This window comes from Notamacropus eugenii, chromosome 2 (assembly GCF_028372415.1).
Source record: "Notamacropus eugenii isolate mMacEug1 chromosome 2, mMacEug1.pri_v2, whole genome shotgun sequence".
NCBI classification, from domain to species: Eukaryota; Metazoa; Chordata; class Mammalia; order Diprotodontia; family Macropodidae; genus Notamacropus; species Notamacropus eugenii.
In genome coordinates this window covers 358496763-358512207 of record NC_092873.1, presented here as the reverse complement: position 1 = coordinate 358512207, position 15445 = coordinate 358496763, and the positions used below count along the sequence as shown (strand labels likewise).

The 15445-nt window shown below is 42.2% G+C and overlaps 1 protein-coding gene across 5 annotated transcripts in view; it reads left to right on the top strand.

Annotated features, from left to right (window-relative positions):
* The first annotated feature begins 1620 nt into the window (after positions 1-1620).
* Positions 1621-15445, top strand: part of DNAJC7 (DnaJ heat shock protein family (Hsp40) member C7) — a 29828-nt gene continuing 16003 nt past the window's right edge. The window contains exons 1-2 of one of the 5 annotated variants that reach the window (XM_072646472.1): positions 1621-1801; positions 14778-14866. In XM_072646472.1, the coding sequence (XP_072502573.1) occupies positions 1716-1801; positions 14778-14866 (175 nt within the window). In that variant the 5' untranslated portion in view covers positions 1621-1715. Of the gene's footprint in view, positions 1802-4719; positions 4966-6339; positions 6551-14777; positions 14867-15445 lie in introns of those variants that run through there. The other 4 variants (XM_072646471.1, XM_072646473.1, XM_072646475.1 and 1 more) reach the window with 4 other exon arrangements.

Below are 15445 nucleotides of genomic sequence, written 5' to 3'. Positions count from 1 at the left end.
ATCCGGTGAACCCGCAAGAGAAGCCCAGGCAAGCAAAAGGATGGCGAAGAAGCAACACAGCTCCCTCTAGAGCCATGGCGCCAGGAATGAGGTGGAAGTCATCTGGACCAAGCTGTGATTGAGGGGATCAAAGATCTTTTCCCTCTAGAGAACTGATGCTGAGGGTTTTTTTCCCTAAAAGGGAAGGGAGAGGATGGTCAACAAATTTCCGAGGCTCTTAACACCAAAAGGACAAGAGTGAGAGTCTGGGACCAGTCTGGAGGCCCTGGCAATCTCAAGGTCAAGGATATGGGGTAGAGGATGTACTAATCTCTCATTCCCCTTAATTTGTTTGCAGAACTGTACAAGTTGATTAGGATTCACTCATCCATTCAACCAAGCATTTATTAAATACCTCTCATTAGCTACCTACTATTGAATACCCCCAGAAGGAATTGTAGATGGAAAAAAAAATAGAAATCGTCACTGCCCTGGAGAAGTATATAGTATATTGAGGAGTGGAGAGAAGTATGTACACAGTCTATACAAAGTAATTTCTGTGTGGAGAGTACTAGTTAGTAACTGGAGGGGTGTGGGGAATTAGAGTAGGCTTCCTCTAGGAGTTGACACCTGAGTTGAAACTTAAATCAGGAATTCTATGAGGATCCTAGATTTTAGAGCTGGAAGGACACTGGGTGGAGAGAGCACCTACTCCAACTCCATCTTTCTGCCAAATGAGACATAAAGGTCACACAAGGGATTTAGTGGCAAAACTAGTTCTCAACCCTGAGCCTTTCCAAAGCTCTTTCCTCCACATAATGTGGTTCATTTCATTGAATGCTGAACTCGCTGAATTCATTCAGCTGGATGCGGGCCAACCAACCCCCCAATGAAGTCAACTAGCATCTATAAAGGGCCTAGATGCACCAGGCTAAGCGCTGGGGCCCTGCTCCCGGGGGCTCCCAGTCAGTCCGTGCATCCCCGTCCTCAAGTGCGTCATACAGTTTGGGGGCGCCATCAGTCGCGCTTCAAACCAGGTGGATTTACAGGCGTTTCTGTTACTTTAAATCTTGACCCCATGGATGACTGCCCACTGTGGGGTGGTGCACGCTGGGTGGGGACAGCCGTTGGGATGGGGCAGGGGCGTGGGGGTCCCCCATAAAGCACGGGTGGCACCCCCGGGCGGCCCACATGAAAGGCTGCCCATAAAACAGGTCGGAGCGTCGTGAGGGGGAGGCCCCCGCCGCGCCCGGGGATCCCGGGCGGGGATGAAAGGAGCGGGCCGCGTTCCCCCCGCTTGGCTGGGCAGGGCCCCGGAGGCCAGCCCCCCAGCTGGCCGGCCTCCCGGAGCCCCTCCAGTCGCCTGGTCTCTCGCGCCCAGCCCAGGGAGCAGAACGCCAGGGCGTTGCCATGGCGACAGGGCCCTCGGAACCCTGAGGCCGAGCGCGCGGCCGCGCCCGCGACAAGCACGGATCCCCGCTCGGCGCCCCGCACGCTCGTCCAAGCTGGCTCCCCCGATGAGCCGGGGCCGCCTGTGGGCCCGCACTGCGGCCCCAGCGCCCCGACGCGGCCCGGCCCCGCTCTGGCAGCCCGCGCGCCCTCCCGCCGGCCGGCGAGCCCGAGAGAGCCTCTCTGGGCGCGCCCAGGCCGCCGCGGCGCCGCCGCTCGTTGCTCCTGCGCCCGGAAGTGCTCCTTACCGCCCGCCCCCCACCCGGCTCCCCAGCCCTGGCGGTAAGATGGCGGCGGCCGCGGAGTGCGATGTGGTAATGGCGGCGGCGGCCGAACCCGAGCCCGAGCTGCCCGACGACGAGGAAGCCCGGAGGTAACGAGGGCGCCGGCGGGCCCCGGGGAGGGGGCGGGAGCGGGCCCCGGCTCCTGGGGTGGGGAGGCCGCCACCCCCACCCCTCCCAGCCCGACTGGGCCCTGTCCTCGCGCGGCTGGGGAGGGGGGAGCGGGAGTCATGATCCGGGCTGCCGTGACCCCCCCCCCCCCGCGGCTCCCCGAGGTGTTGGGAAGGGGGGGGGAGCCCTAACCCAGAGCCTCCGGACGCCCGCAGCCACAGCCGGGCCCCGCAGCTTTTGCTGTGTGACCTTGGGCGAGCCCCTTGGCCTCTCTGGGTCTCGACGTCCAGCTCTTCATAGGGGGTTGGGGGGGGTTCGGGGTGGAGGCCCCCTCCCCGCACGCTGCTCCTCCCCCTTTCCTCAGCCCCGCCGGGTGCCCGCCCCTCCACCGGCGAGGTGATCCCGCGCTGCCCATTCATGCCCCGGCCCCCTGCCTTGCTCCGTGGTGTTACGTTCTGGACGGATCGGGCGGGGGGCACCGATCCCTTCTGCCCGCCCTTCCACCAGTGTCCTGGGGCTCAGGCAGCGGCAGGGGCCCGAGAGGACCAGCCCCGGCCTCCGCCGCCCCCCGGGAGGTCTTTCTGGGAAGGCCCGGATCCCTGCTACGTTGTTGAGGGCTGTTATTTGAACTGCCTTCCCCCTGCTGTGACTCTCAGTCAGAGCCCCGTTTGGGATGCTTCTAGGCTGTGGGCTGGACTCCGGTGCCCCTGCCTGTGACCCAGGCCCTGGCCGTAAGCGTACCTTCAGTGGGGTCAGTTTAATATTTAGCCCTTCTTAAATTTTCACTCGGATCAAAGGATGGCCAAAGTTCACACCCTGAGATTTCGATGTGATGGCAGACACCGAAGCACCTGCGAGCAGTTTAACTCTACTCAGGGCCCAGGTACCATAGTGGGAAAGGACCCCCCAAGGCTGGCCTCAGTCCTGTCCTCTAGTCAGCTGAGAAGTTAGAATAAACGTGATCCATTCTTCTAAGGAATTGCAAAGTGGGAAGCAGTAGTCCATAGGCCTTCCTCCTAACTGTACACCGACCCAGCCCTCCATGATTAACTAAGTTTAACCAGGTCAGAATGGAAGTTTGGAGATTCAGTGCTGAAAATGAGATGGGGCTGAAGAGTTCAGCATCCTAGGAGGTTGTCTTCCTATTTATACAAGTTTCACCCTCTCTCCTCCCAGTCACCTGTATCTCCCTCTCATCCATATTGGAGAACAGGAACTGGGGACATTCCCTAGAAATCTCCTTTTGCATGCTGACGTAGCCACTTTCCTGACTGGTCGGGGTCAGTTCACTTGGGAACAAAGTGGGAAACATCCCTTGGGCTGATTTTGTGAGGCTGTGTTTGTGTATATGGATGTGCTGGGTATGTCCACTGGGGCCAGGCACTCCTTTGGCTCAAGGAAAAGGTTATCTTTTCATCATTGCCACCTGTCTTTGCTGCTGAGCTAGCACTGTCCCAGCAGGGGGCAAAGTAAGGGTTTTCTAGAATTCTCTGGTGTCTAGGCATCAATAGTTGTCATGTTTAAAATGGGCATTAGGTTTCATTTTCTTAACCAGGTCTCCAAGGGAAAATGAAACTACTTATTTTGTGCTCTGTCCTTCTGGCAGTGTTCTTTTTTTCCTGAAGAAGCGGAAATGAAAGCTATTTTAGTCCGAAAGGCTAATATCTGCTATAGAATAGACTGAGATTCTACGCAGAGATTCTTGGTTCCTCTTGCCTCTAGAAGAGCTTCATCGTATTAGGAATCAAGGAGCTGATAACGTAGCTTAAAATTCTAGTGGTTCACGTTCTCAGGTTCACATTTTCCTATAGAATACAAGCATTATCTTCGTGACTGCTTGAGTGGGCTACCCATGTTGACATCCCGCCTACCCTGAGGGCTCTGTGGTAAAGCAGCATAGCTGTTGTTTGATGCCTCTAGGGATGTACAGCAGATTGGCTTCTATAGGAGGTATTATAAGGGTAAGTCTGGGCTTTGAGTTGTTCCTTCTCTTCCTTATTAAAGAATAGATTCTTGTTTACACACATCTGAAAGTCAGTGGTCATTTAAACAGCTTCCTTCACCTACAGGGCCTCTAGAGTCCCTTCTGGTTCCAAATCTGTGAACCTGAGCAGGGAGAAATGAGGAGAGTTATGTCCTTAAGAATCACTGTACCTGGATTTGTTTCACCAAGCCAGTCATCATACTAGTGACTTCATCTTACTGAGAGCAAATAAATTATTTAACTGCCTCAAAAAGCGATCATGAAAGACTTTCAGTTGCTCCATAGCAATGTCGAACAGGAACAGTCTATAATATTTGTGTGTGTATACACATACATGTATATGTATATATACAGACGTTTTGATATTATGTGTGTGTATGTATACACTCATACCTATGTAACAATATAATGCTCCTGTTCAATTTATTGCTGAATGGAAACTGAAAGTTTTTCATGCCTGCTTCAGATAGTATGTTGTATAACACACACACACACACACACACACACACACACACAGAATTTATATTTATAAAGAGTATTCAGACTCCACTTCTGTTTGTCTGTGTAGTGAGACTGGAACTAAAGATAAATGAATAAAAGCTCACGGGAACATCAGTGAGGTTTGTGGGAGGGATAGACCCCTAGGAGTCCTGAACCCTGAATAGCAACAAATTATTTGAACTTACTTACTTTAAAGTTCCGGAATTGCTGAAAATGATTACATTAAAAAAAATAGACCACACACTCAAGACCTTCCCCTTCTCCTTCTCTACATCACCTCATAGACCCATACATAGGATAAAGCAAATAATTTTTGATGAATGTTGGGCCAGTTGACTGGCAGTTGCTCAGGTCCATTCCCAACCACCAGCACTCCGATTGGCTTAAAGGCCAACCCTATTGTGTGTTCTGACCAATCAGAAACCAGTTTATTCATAGAAGGGACCGTTTTTTTTAAAAGTAGATCTGAGTACTGGGCACTTGGGGAGCCAGCTGGTTTTCCTGTTCCTGGACTTAGGTTCGGAGAATAATGGTCAGCTGCCCAGCGTCCCTGTTGCTTGGTGCAGGGTACCTCTGAGCATATTTCTCCTTTGTCCTCCTAATGTTTGGCCCCCCTCTCCAGTGCTGAATGATGTGGAAGTTACTTAGAGGTCATTCCAGGTATTCTTTTAAATTATAAGTCTAAATGAAAAGATACAGGTTCAAAGACTATTGACCTGTGTAGTTTTTCCACTGGCCATGTCATTTTCTGGATAATATCTTTTCTACCCTAACTAGGTCAAAATGTTTTTGGGTTGTGTTTTTTTTCCTTAGTTCACCACAACATAATGGGGTGTCTGGATGGCTTGCAAGAGCACTGACTCAAGGAGGGATATTTGGTTTTGGTAATTTGATTCTAACAGCGTTCTGGGAATTGAAGTTTATTTCTATCTGGATGTGTTACTCCTGCAATTGGAAGTTTCAGTCTAACTGTCAGAAAGGGTAACTGTCCCTCCTTATCGTAAAGGAGAACATAGGGTTATATCTGTGGGGAAAACATGAGAAAGAGAAGACCAGCTCGAATTCGGGTCAGTGGACCTGTCTGGCAAGTCATCAGCTCCAACAGGTTCTGTTTCTTTCTTTCATATTTTCCTCTTTCTCAGAAAGCATTGAACTTATTCTGATTCTGGTAAGAGTGAGGCATGGAATGCCAGGCAATTTTTCTGACCTATTTGAAAAGCCAGTGGTTCTTAGGAAAATCACTCTGAAGCAGCTTGTTTCTGCCTTCAGTTTGGCGCTAGAAACATTTGTGAAATTCACCATAAGTTTTCCCATGAACATCAGGTAGAGTATCACAGACCTTTGCCTTTGCTCCCCCTTGAACTTGAGGCCTGCCTCATCCACTCAGGATGTGCTGTTCAAATTAAAAAATGTTAGACTTCTCAAAGTTGATGTAGTACACCTGTCTGCATACACAGTAGCAGGGCTTCTTCAGAAACTGGAGGAAGAAGCCAGTTTGCTTTCATTTATAATCAGTGGAGCTGTAACTATTTTGAGCAAGTTGCTACAGGTGCTCCTCCTTTCCACAAACAGTAGGGAGTGCTACTGCCCAGTGTGATCTGTCCCTAGCTCCTCTTGTCTGCAGCAGTGGTTCTTTTTCTTATGCACCCTACTGAGACTGCTGTCTGAGAAAATAATAATCAGTTGATTCATTTTGGTTAGAGGTTAGGTTGGAGGATCTTCTTTCTCAATGACCACTTCCTACTTTCCAACACACAAATACCCTTTCTTATTTTAAGTGATTGATGTCAAAACACTTTCCCCATCTCCCTAACCTCCTGTCCTGCCTGGAATTTGTGTATTATTTTACACACACCATCCCAAACGTCCTCAAGGGCCTAAATGATTTAGAATCTCCAATGACTTAGTACCTCCAGGTTTACTGGTATGACTCTCCTAGATTTATGAAAGGCCAAGAAGTTGGGACAGGGATATGACTTAATAATGGTAAGATGTAAACCATTGACAAGCCTTAGAGTAGAACCTAGATTTCTAGTCTCTGCTCCACCCTCTTATGAGACACAGAAGCAGTAGAACCTGGAACAACCACCTCCCTACTGAGCCTTTGGGGACAGAAGGCTTGGGCTGTGGAATAGAAAGTTTTACTTGGATATCATCATCTTAAGATCCCATAAATTTTGAAGGGTCTGAGAGTTTTGTTAATCCATAGAAGTAACATAGTAAATGTGACTGAAAAAAGGAAAATGTGAGTTATAAAGTGATATATGGCTCTTTGGAATTGCTATTTATAAGAATTAGGAGTATATAAAACACCACTGCCACCATTATTGTCTTCATCGTCATTATTGTCTTTCCCTTATTTGATCCTGTCCATATTAAAAGACATTCACTAGTGGAGGAAAGATGCATTTTACTCAGTTGCTTGCTGCTGTTCTAATATTCCCTGAAAGAAGAAAAAACCCCTTAAAACACTATGCTTTCCCAACATAGAACAGCCAAGCTTTTTTTTTCCCTTTAGCTTCTCAGGTAGCAGTGAGGGAGAGATATCAGTGATAAAATGCAAAATGACCTCATTCAGGCCTCTATATCTGTTCTAATTGGAACAGTTACTAATGATATCAGAAGAGATGAACTTTTTAATATAGTAAAACGAATGCCTTGCAATAAGGAAAGTGTTGTCTTTTTTCTAAACACCCAAAAGAAAAAAGTCAACATGGTTACAGAAAAGAAATTGAAATTAGCCTATTATTTTTAAGGCATCAGAGTAGAATAAATCAAATTAGAAAAGCAAAAATAATGTATATTTGATTTCTTTAGTAGCTTACAAAAAGTACAGTGCTTACGAGTTTGGTTTCTGATTGTTCTGTTTATTAGCTTTGTGAACTTGCTCTACTTATTGACCTCTCTGAGCCTCATATTCTCATCTCTAAAATGGGAATTATGATAGTAATCATTTATTATATGCTTACAGTGTTCCAGACCTTGAGCTAAGTGCTTTGGGATATAAAAAGAGGCAAAAGACAGTCCACGACCTTAAGGAGCTCACAGTCTAATGGGGCAGACAAAAAGGAAACGTGTATAAGCAAACTAATATATATCCATACATATATATATATATATATATATATATATATATATATATATATATATATATCCATACATACCGATATAGGATACGTAGGATATAATTAAGAAAAGGAAGGGTTATTATTCATAGTACCTGCCTCACAGAGTTATTCTGTGGATAATACTTTATAAATTTTAACTGGCCAGTATAATTTTAACTATTCGGTATAATTTCAGAGAGACTCCTCAGCGGTATCAGGAATCTTCACCAAATAAAGAATCCTAAACTAATGGTAATTGATTAAAATTGCCACATACCACTCTAAATGGTAATAGATCTGTTTAGTTGACCTGTGGCAAAGAATTGTTTGAAATAGTCTAACCTGGAAGCATTTTGGAAGAAAATGAAATATTTTGTAGAGGTAACTTTGGGTATATTGTAATGTGAACCAAGGATTTTTTCATATTTTTAATCTACCTCAGTTGTAAATGTACAAATTGGTTTGTAATATAAATCCTAATTTGATTTCAGCATTTAATGCTGACCTAATTTGGCGACTTGGGGGAGTGACAAGAAAGGTGGGTCCGACTTTTCTGGTGGTCAAACAATTCAAAAGCAGTTGCTTTCTACCTGTGTTATTCTTTAATAAGCCAATGGCTGATTCTGCCCCTGAAGTATATGTTCTAGTTTAGATATTCTTTACAGACAGCTGAAGTTCTAAGGGCCAAAACACTAATGTGCTGCCTTTCTAGGCATTTCTTGGTAGTTTATCTCTGGCTTTAGGTCTGTAGATGGGCTATTTTTACAATTGACTATTTCTCAGGTTAGTTATTAGGATGTAGGATAGTTTTCCAATTTCCCCTTTAAATACATAATAAACTCCATTTCTAATCAATGTTAGTGATGTCTCCTCAAATTCCTAGTTTTCAAGGCTCCTAGGGCAGTGATTGGCTAAGTCAGGATAGCAGTGCATTAGATTGGAATATTTGCTCCCTTGTCTTTGTTCAAAGCTTCTTCACAAAGGAATGTGAAAAAAACGATGTAAAAACTGGTCATCTAGGCTTTGGAAGCTAAGGTATGGTCAGAAATCCTTTTATTCCAGCTTACGATAAGCATCATTTATAAAGTCCTCATAGAAAGGAACATAAAAATAGTGGGACGCATAAATATACAGCAAAACACAATCTAATCTTGTGTATCCTAACTTGAATCTACCCAAGCTCTCATAATCTTGTTACCTCATACTAGATCACCAACCATTGCAAAGGAATTAACTTCTGAACTTTTGGTCCAGAGTGTTGCAGCTTCCCTTAAGATTTTGCACATCAGTGAGGTTTTGATTTTAGGGAGAGGAATTTCAGCAACCATAGTTAGTGGAGGGAAAACTCCATTTAAAGTCTAAAGTGAAGTGTATAGCAGCATGACCCCACAGTTGTGTGTGTGTATTTTCTGAGAGTAAGCAATATTTGTTCACCTTCACAAAGGAAAATAGCAATATATATACATTCATTTTCTGTCCCTCCCCCCCATCCCTGGGAAGAGTTGTGACAGCTACAAATTAAACATGGGATAAATTGTGACAGTTACATAGTAGCTAACAAAACCAGCTCCTGGTGCAGGTACTGAATCTTAAGGTTTGATACTGATTCCTTGGCAGCCTTTGTGTAAATATTAGCAATTAGGTGAATGATTCCTAAAATAGTAGAGGAAACTTAACAGTGTAATTAGAAAATACTATATTTTAACCACATAAAAAAGAATAGTGTGTTCCTAACAAGTTCACTTCCTGGCTGGATAGATAATTTATATAAAATAGAACACCTCTTCATATAGTAACTCATCAATGGTGCTTGAATGAACTTGGGACAAGTCAGCCTTAGCTCCCTCTTCAGTAAAACGAAGGAATTGGACTAGATGATCTCAAAGACCTCTTCTGGTTTTGATCTCATGATCCTATGAAATAAAAACACTTAGGGTGAGGCATGATTTCTTAAAAAAATAAAATAAAAAAATTGTTATTAATGCCTTTGGTCCTTACACCATAGTCATTTTCTATCTTACCCCATACAGATTTAATCCTTCCTAATAACAAAGAAAAACTGTTAAGCAAAAACATGTGATAGAGAAATCACACCAGACATTGTATAAAATATTCTACTTTGATAGTCCTGTACCTCTACCATGCATGAGGAGCTGTGATGCTTCTTTATCTTTTCAAACCACTGATTTTTCTTTTAGTTATCTGTTCATTTACATTGTGGTCATTACTTGTTTTTCTCTTGTTTCTTTTAATTTCACTGTATCAGGTCATGCAAATCTTTTCCATATTTCTCTGAATTCCTAATTTGTAACAATATTGTGTTTTATTCATTGTGTATACCATAAGAGATAAATGATCATGTTTTCATCCATTTCTCACTTGATGAGCATTTCCTTTATTTCCAGTTCTTTATTTTCACAGAGTGATTCTGTGAATATTTTTTTGTACATTAGACCTTCATTTTTGTCTGACTTCCAGTCGTGGAAATGCTAAGTCAGAAGGTTTGAGCAGTTTTGTTACTTTTCTCTGAAAGTTCCAAATTAAAACATGAAACTGTGAGGTCACTTCAGAGTTCCACCAACAGTTCATCCATCAATGTGTCCTTAAACTCCCAGCTTTGGCACCTTTGGCAATGTACGTAGTGCAAGGGGAAACCTGAGTTGTTTTAATTTCTCTTATAGATGGTGATTTGGAGAATATGTTCATGTGGTCATTTATAGTCATTTTAAAATGCAAATGTCCTTTGATTGCTATTATGGAAGAGCTCTTGAGACATTTGTGTCAAAGCCCTATAATTTAGTTTTGGTTACCAGATTTGTAAGGATATTTAATGTAAATATTTTTTCCCACTGCACCCTTTCCTTCTAGTTGAGTCTTCATTTATTTTGCTCATACAAAATCTTTTTGTTTTCACTTTACTCAGTTTAAATTGTAGAGTATGATCTTTTGATCTTCCTTGTTTAAGAGGTAAGTTAGGCCCTTAAGGAACTCTAGAGGTGCCTGCTAATATCTCCAAGTGCCAACCCATTAATTGATCTTCTTAGTAACAAACAGCAAAGAGGACAGCAGCTCTGAATTGAATTATTCACTGTTGGATATTAGATTGGGAGCTAGAGGTAGATTTATTTTTGGCCCACTTAGGTGACTTAACTTTGAAGCTGTCTCTCTCCAATGTTAATTCAAGAATGAGCACCAAAATCATTTCGTTTTCCACATGAAGAAATTTTATGTAGTTGGGGAAGATGCCTTCTTTCAGATGTAGGATCCAGTGGAGCACAGAACTGGAAATCAGGAGATATGGGCTGTAATACTGGCTTAGTCACCACCTAGCTGTGTAACTTCAGCCTGGTTCCTCTGCCTCAGTTATTTCTTTTTTTTTCAAATGGGGATAATGATGTCAAACACCTTCCAGAAATACAGTGCCAAGTTTGTCATCAGAGGAAATCTGTTGTCAGAAGCAGCATTTGAAATAAGCTCTGTGACCCTGGGCAAGTTACCTCGCTGAGCTTTAGTTCCTTCATCTGTAAAATGGACAAAATACTTAGACCACCTTACTTCATACGATTGTTATGGGGGAAATACTCTGCAAACCTTAGTACCTAGATAAAAGCAAACTGTTAGGATAACCAAAGGAAATAGAGATGTGAAGCCATTCTCAGGTTGGAAATAAAGTCAAGTGTGAACATATAGTCAAGTATAATCAACTGTTTTTCTTTGCTGGAAGGTTAACTGGATGGAGGGAGTATTTCTGAAAATGACTGATGTAAAAACAGAAGATTGTTAATAAAGCTTTTAAAAGTAGAGTGATTGCAAAAATTAAAACTGCTGTGAATTGGTCTGATCATTCTGGACATCAGTTTGGAACTCTGCCCCCAAAGACACTAAACTGTAAATGCCCTTTGACCCAGGCCTGTGCCCCCAAAGAAGTCAAAGAAGGTGGAAAATATTTATAGAAGCATTTTTTTTGTTGTTGTAACAAAGAGCTAGAAACAAAGGAAGTGTTCATTGTTTGGGGAATGACTGAACAAATGGTGATAATGGAATTTTATTGTGCCATAAGAAATGGTGACTAACATAGTTTCAGAGAAACTTGGAAAGACTTGTATGAACTGATGCTGAGTGGAATAAGCAGAATCAGGAGAACAGTTTATACAGTTAACATTGTAAAGAAAAAAAACTTTAAAGACTTAAGAATGTTGATCAATGCAGTGACCATAAGCAATTCTAAAAGACTGTTGAGGAAAGGTGCTTGCCTGTCTCCTGACAGAAGGGTGATGGACTCAATTTACAGAACTAGAGGCACATATTTTGGAGCATGGCAAATGTATAGACTTGTTTTGCTTGAGTATGCTTATTTGTCATAAGGATTATTTTTCATTTTTATTTAGGGAAGAGGATAATTCAGGGTGGAGAAAGTAACTAGCCAAAGTTGCCAAAAAAGGGTCATTGAAACATCTTTTCAAATGCACAGAAAAGAACAGAAGGAAGTTCAGGAGGAAACCGATGAGGAGGATAGTTTTGAAAGTAACATGTAGAATTTTTACTTTTTTTTTTTAAATCAAGCTGTAATAGAGCATTTTCACAGTCCATACTCTTTCTGCTCTGCGTAGTATATGAAAATGTTGTTTTATTTTGGTGTCCACTAAATTCAGAATGAAAAAAAATTCTTTCCTGGTCTCTGAAGTCATGGCTTGAGTGAATTTGATATTTGGGTAGTTTCTGGTGTGGCATCACATACAGATCTTGTTGCTGCTGCCATGCTGAATTCAAAAGATGTGCTCCTTTCTTATGATGCCTGGTCATGCTAAAGCTGTGTATTTGGTCGATAAATTAAAAATGAAAGACTATTTGGAACAACATGGAGGCAAAAGGAATAATCATCATCATCACTTGGTGTAAAAGTACCAAGTGCCTGTTGTTTGGACAGCTGTTGATCACCAAGGTTTCAGTGAAAGCAATTCTTTTTCATGAGGCAGTTGTGTGGGAATGGCTAATTATGGCCCAACTGTTGAGAGTGGGGTTAAAACCATGTTAACTTGTCACAACAGAATTCCTCTTGTTCTTTCTGCTGTGGGCTGACTCCACATTACTCGCTTTGTTCTAGAATGGAATCTACTCACCATTTACTAAAATGACATGCATTTCCCCGGGGGAGGTAAGACCAGTTCACTAGATCTTGCATTTTAAAGAGATAGGACCATATTAATATAGAGCATTCCTGATATAACACTCTGCTTATTTTGTCATGGAGACATTATCAAATTAAGATTTTAGTCTTTTACCTTCTTTACCCGAGTTCCTTTCTAATGGAAAGTTTAGCCATTCTCAAACCTTAGACAAATTGATGAACTTTTCTGAGCTTCAATGTTCCCTCTTTGTAAAATGAGGATAGTATTTGGTACTGCCCCTTTCACAGGGTTATTGTGAAGATCAAATGACATAATGGGTGAGAACTCTAGATGTGGGGCTCTAATTGTTGTTATTTGGCTCAATGTGATACACAGTTTCGTGTTCTAGATTTGCATAATTCTCACCTAATTAATTCGCCACAGTACCTTACCCACTGTAGTATGTATTCTGCTCCTATGACATTAGATATCATGGTACTTTGAAGTGTAGGGAATTTACCCTTCAGAACCTTTTGAGCTTTATCCCCAAAAAGCCCATCCTAGACAGAGCAATTGCCCTGGGAATAGGTCTCAGAAAAGCAGAAAGAACCGTGTGATCAGCTCTTGGGGGTTGCTTCAGAAGGAGACAGATAGAGAGAGAGAGAATGAATATGAAGAATGTGTTTGTGTGCACCTGCGGTGGGGAGAACCTTGCTTTGTTGATTAGGTGGTCTTTGGTTTCTTCTGAGAGGCTCATTCTTAGCCAAATGAATGACAGTCCAGAGCTTCTTCTCTCCTGGTATCTAATATGGTCTTCTGACAACACACAAATACCTGCTTTGGAATTTGTTTCCTATCAAAGTGTGTTACTGGCACTGCTTCTGAAATCATTTGCTCAGCCTTTTTCCCCAAAACTTTGGAATGTTACCTCCCAAAGGACAGGCCCTTCTGTGTTCTGTATTTTGCCCTGCCTCCTTAATATGAGTACTGCAGCTCCTTTTGAAACTGAAATCTTAGTTATTACAGTCCATATCCATAGTAGGGACTCTCAGTCACTTGGGCATTGTAATATTGGGCACAATATCACCCATTGGAGAAAGATGTATACATGGGACAGTTCAGGCTTTCCTTTTCTATCACTTTTTTCATGTTAGGACCCTTGTCAGCAGAATAAAGATGTAGGTGGTTTACCAATTGATGCTTCCAAAAAAAAAAAAGACCCTTCAGCCACAATAATTTCTCCCTTTTGATCTTTGATCTTTCATAGTTAGTATTTCTGTTTAACATATGCAAGTAAGTATTTATTCTAGTTTGTACAGAAAATTACAGACTAGCATATGAACTCTACATAGAACACCTGAACATAGACTTCGCCTACCTCCCACCCACCGAAAGAAAAAAAAATCCATAATCTATTATAATTACATAGTTAATTCCAGGGTAGACCCATGGGACTGTGGAGATACTCTAGTAGCCCAGGGTCCTTTGAAGGGATTGTGGGAACAGCTTAGTATGAAGAAGGGATGGTTTGACAGCATAAGACTTTTGTGTACTTAATTCACCAATTAAACTATAAACTCTTTAAAGGACCACAGTGTCTAAGCTTTGTATATGACCCTCCCTTGCCCAGGTGTGCTCGAGCATATACACATAGTAGATGTTTAATAATTGTTTAATGTTTCCCCAGCTCCATTTTCATTTACTAATAAATATACAACCCAGCTTTATACTGTGTCAAGGGAATCCTTTAATAGTTTATTTTTACTACTGACCCTTCAACAGAGTGAAATTAAATTTACTAAAATTCCACAAATGTTTCCTTCCTTTTCACACTGGAAAAAATCAGTAGGCCTAAAGTTGAATTGGGGAATCAACTAATTGATTTTTTAAAAAACATTTTAAAGGGAGAGAGAGCAGTTGTGACCCATTGGAACCAGGCAGTCATAAACTCCCAACATTCTCTTGCTGTAAGGGAATTTCTAAATTTAATCCAAAGGAAGGTGATTTTAGGAGAATGCTGAAGCCCTCCAGGATGGGAGGGGGAAGGATTACTTACTTTAGTTTGAGTATAACTGAATTACAGAAAATAATGCTCCAGTACACCATAGCCTCTCAGTAGAAATTCCTTTAGGTCTTGTACCGGTTTTCAATTCTGTGTGTGCCAGGATGCTATATTATATCCCTTCTGGATCACAAAGATCACTCATGTGGTATGGTTCTTATTCTTTGTCTTTTTTTCTCTCTTTTTCCATTTCAGGGAAGCAGAATCTTTCAAAGAACAAGGAAATGCGTATTATGCCAAGAAAGACTACAATGAAGCTTATAACTATTATACAAAAGCCATAGGTGAGAAAAACCCCTCTATAATGTAGCTGTGGTATTTGCCGTGGTCATGGTATTTTGTGAGATCTTTGTAGCTTAGAGTGCAGATGAGATCAGTACCCAAGGGAAATGGTTCCTTGACCTTGGCAAATGACAGGCAACTTCACAAGTCACTGTTACTGGGAGGGGATGGGGATGGGGATGAAGAGTAGTCTGACAAATGTCAGTTTATTTCTAGTCTTGGAAAATACTTTTGTGAATACAGTCATGTCTCAATTATTTGTGTGTAGGCTATGACCAGCACTTTTTCAATCTTTTATTGGTACTTCTCTCTCATTCAGCATGTTACTGAGATTCCTTCCCCTCAGTGCCTCCTGATGTGTGCTCAATGAATACAAATTCATTTTAATATTCATTTAAGCAGTATATAATTAGGAAGGCAAATCCCTCCCCCCCTTTAAAAAAATTCATGTGCTCGTGTTCAAGTATCAAAGACTTTTTCATTACTAACCTTATGTTTTGCACTGGTTGTGGCATGATTCTTGGCCATTAACATGAATGGTCAAGAGATTTTATCTGCATTGTTCTTTTGGTTTGACGGAA